Genomic DNA, 12500 nt, shown 5'->3' on the forward strand with positions numbered 1-12500 from the left:
ACATTTAACCATCTATCTAATCATCGAATCCCACTGAAACATATTTGGGCTGCACGTTCTACGTCTATGTAAGGGTGTTAAAGTCATTAGAATGACATCACATAACTCAGGAATATTAATTACACATTAATGATGTTTATGACTGTTTTCATGATGTGTCGTCGTGTGATTTTTGGAATAACATGCTCCCCAATCAATAGCTGTGGACATTTCTGATCCGATTAGAATAGGAATATTTTTCTTTAATCCGATCAATTCTCTTGTATACGGCCAGATCGGAACAGATTTCTTTGATCGGATCAGAATTGTAATCGGAATAGAAGAGGTGGTGTAGTCCGCTCAGTTGCTCCATATACACTCTATTCCACTTGGCTGTCTGTGACGCAATCGGGTCACATATTTTAACAAATGAAGCTCTGGCCACTCTTGGTCACTGAATTCCTGCAGAACAACTCTGTCCCACCAATCTTGGCTCCGTACTCTCATCCACAGACTTCTTTCATGTTTGTGGAGGAGGCGGAGGTGTTTTAAGTGAACTAATGACAACAGCACGTCGGAGTGCCGCTGTTTCGTGCCTGGACACAAGCGCAAGATGAAGTACAGCACTGTCGCGTCCTACTGGACTTTCAGAAAAACTAAAAATATAAATAAAGCAATGGATACTTCCATGTTTATCTCAGTCTCTCCCATATAACTAGCCCTGTTACTAACCACGGCCCCTGGTAGCCGCGCGTGGCAGGTATTTGAACGTTCGAAGTCATTTTAATTCACTTCATTCCGATCAGACAAATCGGATCAAATCTATTCCGATCAGCGAAACAAACGCCATATACACACCGCTATTGGCAACTTAATATTCCAAAATAGGAATGACACATTATGACAATAGTCATGAACATACAGTACATAATGTAATTCCTTTTCCTGACATGTCATGTCATTCTTACGCCCGCTACATGATGTAGAGCCCTGTAGACCCCTTGAAATCAAGTGTTGCCCATGTTGGTTTCACATTATTACACGTGTTTGCTTCATATTTGAATGTGGTAACACTTTTTATTAAGGTTCCTCGAGGTGCTGCAATTAACAGCATTGGAGGCACTTTAGCATAACTTGATTAATGGCAGAGTTAAGTGTTTGTTGATGACTGCTAAAATAAGAGGTGGGGAAATTCACATCAGGATCTAACTTCTCTTGTCACTTCCACTTATGTAAAGAGGGCCCCGCTTGCCACGTAAGTGGCTGAATATTAAGCAAGGCAAACTTGATACAAAGTGTTACCTTTTAACTTTGGCAAAACACAACGCGACAAGGCATTTCACAGTGAAGTCTAGTGGGGAGGAATTCATCTGAAGTGTGACTCTCTCAGCACATGATAATAATAATAATAAACATCTAGTCTATTAAAATGTCAAACTTGTACACACACCACAGTATGTCACACAGTATGCACTGTACATATGTCTAGAGGTGACGGCCTAGCAAACACCCACGGCCACAGTCTAAGTGAAAAAGGGCTAGGCAGGATGTAAACAAAGAACAAACACAGAATTCACTGGTGGCCAAGAAGATAGGAGATAGGATTGGGTTGGGGGGGGCTGAAGAGGGGGGGGGGGGGGGGGGGGGGTATGGGGCTGATGAGGGGGGGGGGCTGAGATGAAGAGAGAGAAAAAACAGGGAGAGAGAAGAAGTATCAGAGCCTGCAGCAACGGAGACAGATTGAGAGGGAGGAGTGAGATAGAAGGAAAACAGAGAGAGACAGACGAGGAGGTGGAGTAAAGAGAGAGAGAGAGAGAGAGAGAGAGAGAGAGAGAGAGAGAGAGAGAGAGAGAGAGAGAGAGAGAGAGAGAGAGAGAGAGAGAGAGAGAGAGGCGAAGGAGGTGGAGAAGTGAGATAGAAGATAAAGTGAGAGAAAATACATTAAAATACAGAAAGAGGAATAGAGAGAGAGAAGGAGGGAGAGAGGAAAGGAGGGAGAGAAAGAGGAAGGGAGAGAGAGATGGAGGGGGAGAGGAAAGGAGAGAGGAGGGGAGGGAGAGGCGTAAATCCTACAAACACAGAGAAGAAGTAGTGACCTGCGTTCGCATCGGGAGGGCAACTCCAAAAGAAAACTGAAGGCGAGAGAATAATTAGTAGTGAAGATGCAAACAGCTCGGAGCTATGATTATATTTAATTTGTCAGCGAGCGGAGGAGTACAAAGCCTGTGCAAAGCAATCGCCCCCCAGTGTACCATCCAATATCCTCAATAAAGCCGGCCAGCTCCCTGCTATCTGTAAGGTCAGGAAGGGGGTTGGGGGAGGGGGGGAGAGGTGGGAGTGAAACACATAAACCTGGACCATTGCACACTCCCTGCAGACACAGCACGCACATACACAGCAACATACACACACACACACACACACACACACACACGCACGCACGCACGCACGCACATACACACACACACACACACACACACAACCTGTCTTCCTACCAGGCTGTAGAGAATCCGTAAACACACACACACACACACACACACACACACACACACACACACACACACACACACACACACACACACACACACACGCACACACGCGCGCACACACACACACACACATACAGTACACCACTACACACAAATACACAAAAGCACACACCCAGCAGACACTCGACATATTCACACTTAGTGCTGTTCATTTTGATTTTCGTTACTGTGCTTTCATTTTCCCTTAAGGCTCCTTCTACTGTACGTGCTTTTCCATTCAAGCTGTCCACCCTCCGCCACACTTCACAATGCATGTGCTTCAGCCCCAACTGTGAATACTTAAAACCTGGGGGGTGGGGGGTTGATGGAGAAACTGTTGAGGAAAGAAGGCTGCAATTGAATGTGGTTAATACACGTCACAGGCATTAGTGTGCATTCAGCAGTCTGGTGAATCTTTGCCTGTTCCATATGCATCGAACAACAATGTGAAGCGAGTGGCGGGAGGGGGAGCAAAGAAAGAGTACAGACGAAGAAAGAAAGAAAGAAAGAAAGGAGGAAAGAAAGAAAGAAAGAAAGAAAGAAAGAAAGAAAGAAAGAAAGAAAGAAAGAAAGAAAGAAAGAAAAAAATAAGGGGGAAAAAAAGACTACTGCAGTCAACAATACTTTGACACTGAAGGAGGTGAATATCGATAGTGCTGCCGCCACCACAGCTGAATTAATGCAATGCGGGAGCGATGTGAAAGAGGGGGCGAGAGAGAGAGAGAAGGAGAAAGAGAGAGAATGAGAGAGAGAGAAGGAGAGAGAGAGAGAGAGAGAGAGAGAGAGAGAGAGAGAGAGAGAGAGAGAGAGAGAGAGAGAGAGAGGGAGAGAGAGGAGGAAGTAAAAGGAAGGGAAATGAAGTAACTTAAAAGGAAGGAAGGTGCCGGAAGAAGGAAAAAAAAAACAAGACAAAAATCACTCACAGTCCCACGATGTGAAAGAGGGGGTGAGAGAGAGCGAGCGAGAGAGAGAGAGAGAGATAGAGATAGAGAGAGAGAGAGAGAGAGAGAGAGAGAGAGAGAGAGAGAGAGAGAGAGAGAGAGAGAGAGAGAGAGAGAGAGAGAGAGAGGAGACAAAAATCACTCACAGTCCTCTCCCGAGTAGCCCACGATGACTCTGGGCTCGGGCCCCCAGCCCTTGTGGTTGCGCGCCTGGATCTTGATCTCGTAGGGCACGAACGTGGGGGTGTCCTTCACCACGAAGGAGTGCCTCTTCACCAGGTGCTCCTGCCAGCCCTGTGCCTGTGCTGTCTGTGCCGTCTGTGCCGCGCCCTGCTGCTGTTGCTGCCGGTAGCTCACCTTATACTCCAGGCCTGGGCCGTTGTGCTCAATCGGAGCCAGGGGCTACACAGAGATAATGAAACATTTAACCGTTTGAGGAGTAAGGAATTCCCCCAGTTCTTCTAGAATTGTACTCGAACACTCTACAGCTCCTATAAAAGTCTGTGTTAAAAATCTTGAAAAGTCTTTATGACATCATAATGAGAACTCAAAATGTTGGCAAAATTCTAATCACATATTTGTGATGGTACTCCTCAAAGGGATTATTAAACAGAAATAGAGACGAGAACCAAGAGTGAAGTCGCACCCCCGCACCACACACACACACACACACACCTTAACCCCCCTTCGCGACCTCACTCCCAATTTAATAAAGTGCGTACAGACACAGAAATAAATCACGGAAGAACTGACGAGGACCTGGAGGTTATAGCACCCGAGTTTTCATACATCTTCCTATCGCTCTCTATTTTGTCTCTGCCTTTCAACACCAAAGTCTGTCACAAGATAATGAAACCGAACAAGGCAAAAAGTTTAATAATAAATAATGAAAAAAAGAAACTCCACACATCTCATCAAGCTTCTTGTTGCACAGAAACCGTCCGGAGGTCTTTGCGGCTTTTTTTGATGACAATAGATTAGTCACCTTTAGAATGAAGATGCTCAGACACCCGCATAATGAGTGTGCAACTGAGAATGGGGGGTTGGGGGGGGGGGGCATTGCAGGGCACATCATTAACAGCGTGGGTCCCTCCAGTCTCTGCACAGACTATAGCTACACTATGACTGGAGGAGCCAGGAGGATAATAGAGTGGGCAGAGATTCATCTTTTTACAGTAGGCTGAATTTATTGTGTGTGTGCATGCGTGCGTGTGTGCGTGCCGAATGTGTGTGTGTGCCGAATATGTGTGTGTGAGAGTGTGTGTGTGCAGAATGTGTGTGTGTGTGTGTGTGTGTGTGTGTGTGTGTGTGTGTGTGTGTGTGTGTGTGTGTGTGTGTGTGTGTGTGTGTGTGTGTGTGTGTGTGTGTGTGTGTGCAGAATGTGTGTGTGTGTGTGTGTGTGTGTGTGTGTGTGTGTGTGTGTGTGTGTGTGTGTGTGTGTGTGTGTGTGTGTGTGTGTGTGTCTGCCGAGTGTGCGGAGTGTGCATATGCGGAAATGTGTCTGTGTGTGCTGAGTGCGTGCGTGCGTGCGTGCGTGCGTGCGTGCGTGCGTGCGTGCGTGCGTGCGTGCGTGCGTGCGTGCGTGCGTGAGTGCGTGCGTGCGTGAGTGCGTGCTAATGTGTGTGTGTGTGTGTGTGTGTGTGCACGCTGAGTGTGTATACACGTGAGTACGTGCATTCTAATATGTGTGCTAATGCATGCGCGCGCCGCATGTGTGTGTATGTGTGTAAACTCGTGCAAGTGTGAAGAAAAAGGACTCTCCCTCCCCAATCGTTTCCCTTTTCACTTATTAATCAAAGGCAGCTCAGACTGACTGACTTGCATAGGAATTGCATTCACTTTGATCACCGCCACAATGGCCTGGCAAAGTGCCGCAGTAGCACCACGGGGAGGAAAGAGAAAGAAAAGACAGAAAAGGAGATCTCCCCTCATTCCTCAAACACAATGAACATCCTAAATATGCTCTTTCAGGTAACTATGGCTATCAAAGTTTGGCTGGGATTGATTCACCTTTTTCGTTTCAAAGAGTATAAAAAGCACACAAAACTTTTACCTTCCTCTATCTTTATATCCTCAATATCTTGTTCCTTTGCCTTTGTAGTATGTAGTTTGTACTTGTCTTTCATATCTATAGGTCCACATCCTGAAAGAGAGGAAGAAACATTCGCAGGGGCCTTACCTCCCAGTTAATATCCATTTCATGTGGCAAATGACCTTCGATTTTGATATTTTCGGGGTTCTTGTCAGGAGCTTTGAGAGGGAGAGAAGAAATATGGATTTTGTCAGCGCTTGGAATTGTTAGTGGGAAAAATGGTCTGTAAAATGTGCGCATTAAGGGCCTAGAATCTCAATGAGGGCAGAAATCAATTATTGGCAACAGGGGGATGAGGCAGGGGAGGTTAGGCCAGGGGGCCCTGGGCACTCACTCGTACATACAGTACAGTGCCCTGCTTGGAAAGGAGAGGGCAGAGGCTAGTGTGTGTGTGTGTGTGTGTGTGTGTGTGTGTGTGTGTGTGTGTGTGTGTGTGTGTGTGTGTGTGTGTGTGTGTGTGTGTGTGTGTGTGTGTGTGTGTGTGTGTGTGTGTGTGCGTGTGCAGTGTGTCTGTGCGTGTGTGTGTGTGTGTGTGTGTGTGTGTGTGTGTGTGTGTGTGTGTGTGTGTGTGTGAGAGAGAGAGAGAGAGAGAGAGAGAGAGAGAAAGAAAGAAAGAGAGAGAGAGAGAGAGGAGAGGGAGAGAGAGAGAGAGAGAGAGAGAGAGAGAGAGAGAGAGAGAGAGAGAAAGTGAGTGAGAGAGAGAGAGAAAGAGAGAGAGAGAGGAGGGGTTGAAGAAGCTTTCAAGAGAGGGGAGAGGGAATGCTTCTGAAATAAGGGTGGAAGTGAATATAGAAGCAGGCAATGTGATGTGGAGAGGTGGAGGGGGGAGAGGTGGAGGGGTGGTGCACCGTCCGTGATGTGAAGTGTGTGGGGTGAGAGAGAGGGTTGGGGGAGGGAAATTACCTCTTGCAGTGAGGTCACGTGACTGACCAAATACAGAACAAATGAACAAGCAAATTCAAGAAACCCAGCCTAATGTGACAGTCTGGTATTTTATGGAGGGTTGGTGTAGTGTGTGAGGGAAGGTGTAGTGTGGGGGTTGGTGGAGTAATATGACTGATGACCAGGCCTGCCGTCCCAGGCCCAGGGAGTAGGGGGCCCCAGAATTAGGTCCGCATTACATTTAAAGGATTTGGTTGGGAGGGGGGAGGGGGCTTTCAGGTGATTTTGTCTCAATCCCAGGAAAAGCTGTTAGTGGCCCTGCTAGCAACACTGAGAAAGTTAGTGATTCAGCCCTGCACCACTTGTGTTGATCTTGTACTGTATACTGCCCTACAAAGTCTAAGTGCAGTAACTACACCAACGTTGAAACTGAATAAAATGCCTTCAAAGTACTCCAAATTTGACATACTGTAGCAATATCTCAACAGGACACATATGGACCATAAGGCTTTGTCAAATGATAAAGGAGGTGCTTGGAAGACCATTTTCTGTCTAAACTCAATTTTGTCAAAATATGGTGTGTAATTACCGCACTTTGCCTTTGTAGGGCAGTGTAGTTCTCAGAGAGGTGGTGTAGAGGGTGAGGCAAGGTGTGTAGTGGGACAAGAGACGATTATAGTCAGGGTTCTAAATTCACTTTTTTCATCACCAGCCAAAATGGATTAATCTTACTAGCCAAACACACACTCACTAATGGGTGAAAGTGGCTAGTACGTTTTCTTTTCCACCAGCCAAACTGAATTATCACCAGCATCTGGCCGGTTGGCTGGTGTTAATTTAGAGCCCTCATTATGGTAATAAATGTGATGTGGGAGTGATGGGCCTATCCCTGATGACACTGAGCGAGTTAGCGACTCGAGAAGGCCCCATCATGGCCTCCAGTCCCCTACGCACCTCTCGCAGGGGTCTTGTAGTTCTCGGAAGGCTCGCTGGGGCGCCCCTGTCCCACCTCGTTGACCGCCGACACGCGGAAGCGGTAGTCAGCGTGGCCGTGCAGCTTGAGCAGGGCGGAGGTGTGGCTGCCGGGGACCCGCTGCGTCTCGCGCCAGATGCCAGGCTCCCGTTGGCTCTCCTCGAACTCGATAACAAACTCTATAGCACACCATCAGGAGATAGTACAAGGGAAGGGAGAAAAAAAAGTGAGAAAAAAAGGCATGAAAAACATTGCGATGAAAAAACAAGAACGAAAGGGAAGGAAGAGGAAGAAAAGTGCGAAAAGAAGGGATAAAAAAATTGCCATGGAAAAAAAAACAAGGAAAGGGAAGGAAGAGGAAGAAAAGTGTGAAAAGAAGGGGTAATATATAAAAAAGAGACGACCAACAAAAAAAAACAAGGTTAACAGCAATAGCTCCCATGATGCCCTGTCATTGGCGGCGAAGTGCTCTCGTTAAGAAGCCCGTGGCTTTGCTATGCAGATAGCCGCCGTTGACCCCTTTGCCACGTGAATAATGAAGCGCGTCTACGGGAAAGTGTGTCCACGCAGCTGCACGATGGGCTCAAATTAATCATAACCGGACTGTCTACTTTCCTCAACTCCTCTACTTTCCTCAACTCTTCTCTTCTCTTCTCTTCTCTTCTCTTCTCTTCTCTTCTCTTCTCTTCTCTTCTCTTCTCTTCTCTTCTCTTCTCTTCTCTTCTCTTCTCTTCTCTTCTTGTCTCTTCTCTTCTCTTCTACCTTTGCTTTGCCCCAGTCCTGCCTCATAAGTGCAACCACAGAGGAACGGGGAAAAACAGGACGAAGGGAAAAAAGAAGAACAGGAACCAAGAGCGAGGCAGAGGCAAAGGGCTGAACCGAGCCGAGGACAGGCAGAGAGAGGAGAGGAGGTGAGGAGAGGAGAGAAGAGGAGTGGAGAGGAGGAGAGAGGCTGCTGCTGTGGCTGCAGGATTCAGGATTCAGGATGCTGGATGCAGGGGGATGGTCCAATTACCTGTGGTGGAGCTGTTGTGGTCCTCCCCAGGGATCCATTTCAGCTTCACACTCTTTCCGCTGAGTTCAGACAACATCAAGTCCTCTGGTGCATCAGGGACGTCTAGGAATAAATAAATATATATATATATATAAATATATGAAATAAAAAATGAGCAGCAAAAAAGAAAGGGGTGGACAGAAAAAAACATGGCTTTGATAGATACACAGACACTGCACAGGCCTCCAGGGTCCTGCAACCCCAGTCAGTCCAAAGAGCACACACATGACACACACCGCACACATCCATACAAAAACACATGCGCACACGCACACACGCGCAAGCACGCATGCGCACGCACGCACACAGGCACACGCACACACAGACTCAAAGACTCACAGGTGTCACAGATTTCTCAGCTTATTTTCACTCTTGTCTGCTGTTGCCACTTTATCTAGGACCTCACTGGATGACACATTGTCCACATTACATATGGGACAAACTAACAGACACAAGGATGGCATAGGAATCTAAGAAACTCTAAATTGACACACAGGCCACAGAAAATCCTTCAATGTAACATTCATGAGTACCATTTTGGACAGGGTTTTGAATCTAAATAGGACATTGCATTCAGGTTTATTATGGCACTAGCATATAAAAAATGATGATCTCTCTCTCTCTCTCTCTCTCTCTCTCTCTCTCTCTCTCTCTCTCTCTCTCTCTCTCTCTCTCTCTCTCTCTCTCTCTCTCTGTGCGTTTGACTGTCTGCGTGAGTAATTGAGTGAGTAAATGTGCATGCATGCATGCATGCGTGTGTGTGTGTGTGTGTGTGTGTGTGTGTGTGTGTGTGTGTGTGTGTGTGTGTGTGTGTGTGTGTGTGTGTGTGTGTGTGTGTGTGTGTGTGTGTGTGTGTGTGTGTGTGTGTGTGTGTGTGTGTCTGTGTCTGTGTCTGTGTTTGTGTGTATGTCTGTGCACTTGAGAGTGCCAAGGCCGTGGTGGTGTCAGACACAATCACTCACCCATAACGATCAGATGTGCTGAGGCAATGTCTTGGTCCACCGGGCTGCGGACCACACAGGAGTACCTGCCCTGGTCCTCATAGCTCACGTTGGCGATCTGAAGCACCCCGTCCTCCTCCACCAAATAACTGCTCACACAAGCACACAGACACAGACACACGCTGACTGGTAAGACGTCTGCAGCAGCAGCAGGAGTGTTAAATAAACGTCAAGTAGCTTTTTTTCTGTTCTTCAAACTGTCACCAAATGATGAACCACTTGCATGGTTTTTAAAACCATTACCGTAACTACTGTATTTGGTATTGTGTTGCATCTATTATATTACTATATTACCTATAACATTACACTTAGCTGACAGTTTTATGCAAAGCGACTTAGATATGATAGGGTATTGGTTACAGTCCATGGAGCAATGTGGGGTTAGGTGCCTTGCTCAAGGGCACTTCAGCCATGGATGGAGGTGTAAGGGTAATACGTGGATGGAGGTGTAAAGGTAAGGGTGGGATTCGAACCTGCAACCCTGTGATCTACAATCCAACTCGCTATCTATTACACCACGGCTGCCCACATAATAGGCATCTAACATTATATCTATTTGACAGTAAAGTATTGCTTTACTTTACCTATTGGTCTCTGTGTCGTTGAGTGATATGACCACACCGTCTTTGAGCCAGTATGTCTCCATCTCGTGGTTGAAAGAGCGGTCGAACTCGGCCTGGCACACAAACTGGGCAGTGGTGCCCACCAGGATACGCAGGTCCAGGGGTGGCTCCACTATCTTGGTAGGCTCTGGAGGAACACAGATTACATGACATTACATTGCAGTTAGCTGACGCTTTCATTTATTCAAAGCGACTTACAATTATTATTTTTCAGGGTATCGGTTACAGTTCCTGCCTGGAGCAATGTGGGGTTAGGTGCCTTGCTCAAGGGCACTTCAGCCATGGATGGAGATGTAGGGAGAGGTCAGGGGGGGATTTGAACCGGCAACCCCTAGATCGAAAGTCTAACTCTCAAACCACTAGGCCACGGCTGCCCTAAATCATCAGACTGCATCAGACTATCCCGAAGTACATTGCTTACTTTATATTATTATTATTTCACAATGCTATTATCACTATGTCATGATCGTCACAAAAGGACATAACTGAAAATGCACACCTCTTTTAATATGTGTTCTATGTACTGTATGTCTTCTGATCTTGCACTTTATATGTCTGTATGTGTAGTGTATAGGTACTGTAGGAGTACTGTATGTGTACTGTCTCTGTCTAATTGTCTAAGTCCACACCTAAAGTCTATGTCTATGTCTGCATGGGAAAGTAAGAGACGCAATTTCAATTCTTTGCATGACCAGCGCATGTAAAGAAATTGACAATAAAGCCTACTTGACTTGACTTGACTTGACTTGATTTGACTTGATTTGACTTGACAGCTGTTGTTGACACCTCCCAGTTATGTTCGCTGTCTCTCTAGACTCTACAGTAAGGTAAGTGTTCAACATCTTCCTTCAGCATTAACTGACAATGGTGAACTTCCCAGCTTATCTAACAACTGCACCAAAGACCAAATACACTGGTGTCTGGTCTACAATACACAACAGGTCAGTGGTGAGGAGCAAGGTCTGTGGCAGGGTAGACAGTAGACAGTGGGTACACTACTCACATATGTAGATCCAGTCTGCACCCTGTATATTGATTATACTGTATGCATACATACAGTATTTTCATGGTAATACTCCTTGATAACTATATGATGCTTTCACAATATAACTTCTTTAATTCTGAAGTACAGAGACATTCTAGCAGAACGTCATCACACTTACAGTATGTGTATGCCTATCTTACAGATAATATAATGGTAGGCCTGTATAGTACAAACAAAAGCATATGTTGCAGCAGGGTTCAAGGACCTTTCATTGAAAACTTCAATGTATGTATTTCTGGCCACCTTTTATTTCCATTCAAACTTTAATACAACGTTTGGGTCATCTGACCTTCTTCAGGTAAAGTTTTAAACTTTACCTGAAGAAGATCGGATGACCGAAACGTTGTATTAAGGTTTGTTGGTGGAATGAACAGTGTGCAGGATTTCTTTACACTTGAATGACAACCCCACTGGGATAATCTCCTACGCACCTGCCCAACTACAGCGGTGTGCAAAAGCGTCTTCGTTGAGCTCACCTTTTATTTCCAGGAAGGCGCTGATGGCCCGGGAGCCCTCCCTATTCTTGGCGATGCACGAGTACTCCCCCATATCGCCCTCCTCCACCGCAGAGATTTCCAGGGAACCGTTGTTGCGAAGGGAAAACCTTGACCCTGTGACCGAGTCAGCACTGTCCTCTTTGCTCCTGCAAATACAAAAAAGGTTAAGCGCAGTCAGGGTGGTTAACTACTATAATAATGGGGATCTATATGTCTGTAAATATTCCAGTTCATGCTGGTCAGGTGAGTCACAAGACTATAGAGTTGTAGGCAACTGGATTTGTTTTCTTTAGAGCAGTGGTTCCCAACCAGCGGTACGTGTACCACTAGGGGTACGCGAGCACACCTCAGGGGGTACGTGAAGAAATGTAATAATAACAAATACATGGAATGTAGCCACTTTGGGATAGCGGAATAGATATAGAGCATGTGTGAGGGGGGTACTCTTCATATGACAACAAGGCTTAGGGGGTACACAGGACAAAAAAGGTTGGGAAACACTGCTTTAGAGCTTGAAGCTTGAAGCTCCAAAGAGAGTGAGGTTGCCAACAATTAAACGTGTTTAACTTGTTCTGCTCACATATATGAAGCTATCAGTAAAGTTATTGTGGAAATCGTTTTTGTTTGTTTTTGTTTTTGTTTTGTTTTGAAATTACAATACCACAACAATTTCCATTAAGTATTTTAGCTGTCAAAGCAAACTACAATACGTAATCTAAAGGTAATTTCTAAGCACTGAACACTCAACACAACACATCTACCCTGGTGTTTTACTGCCCTCTATTGGTTGATGCAAATATTAGCAGCTCCAGTACAACATGCACAGTATGGTATGGTGTATACAGACTTGATGATACTTATTATTGTATTAAACTGACATTTTGG

The 12500-nt window shown here is 45.8% G+C and overlaps 1 protein-coding gene across 3 annotated transcripts in view; it reads right to left on the reverse strand.

Moving 5' to 3' along the window:
* chl1b (cell adhesion molecule L1-like b) overlaps positions 1-12500 on the reverse strand; it is a 132030-nt gene that overhangs the window by 24883 nt on the left and 94647 nt on the right. For all 3 annotated transcript variants that reach the window (XM_063215270.1, XM_063215271.1, XM_063215269.1), the window contains exons 13-19: positions 11595-11761; positions 10035-10200; positions 9412-9539; positions 8411-8512; positions 7377-7574; positions 5628-5698; positions 3595-3850 (exon numbers count right to left, since the gene is read on the reverse strand). In XM_063215270.1, the coding sequence (XP_063071340.1) occupies positions 3595-3850; positions 5628-5698; positions 7377-7574; positions 8411-8512; positions 9412-9539; positions 10035-10200; positions 11595-11761 (1088 nt within the window). The remainder of the gene's footprint in view (positions 1-3594; positions 3851-5627; positions 5699-7376; positions 7575-8410; positions 8513-9411; positions 9540-10034; positions 10201-11594; positions 11762-12500) is intronic.

The sequence above is a fragment of the Engraulis encrasicolus genome, chromosome 14 (genome assembly GCF_034702125.1).
Source record: "Engraulis encrasicolus isolate BLACKSEA-1 chromosome 14, IST_EnEncr_1.0, whole genome shotgun sequence".
Taxonomy (NCBI): Eukaryota; Metazoa; Chordata; class Actinopteri; order Clupeiformes; family Engraulidae; genus Engraulis; species Engraulis encrasicolus.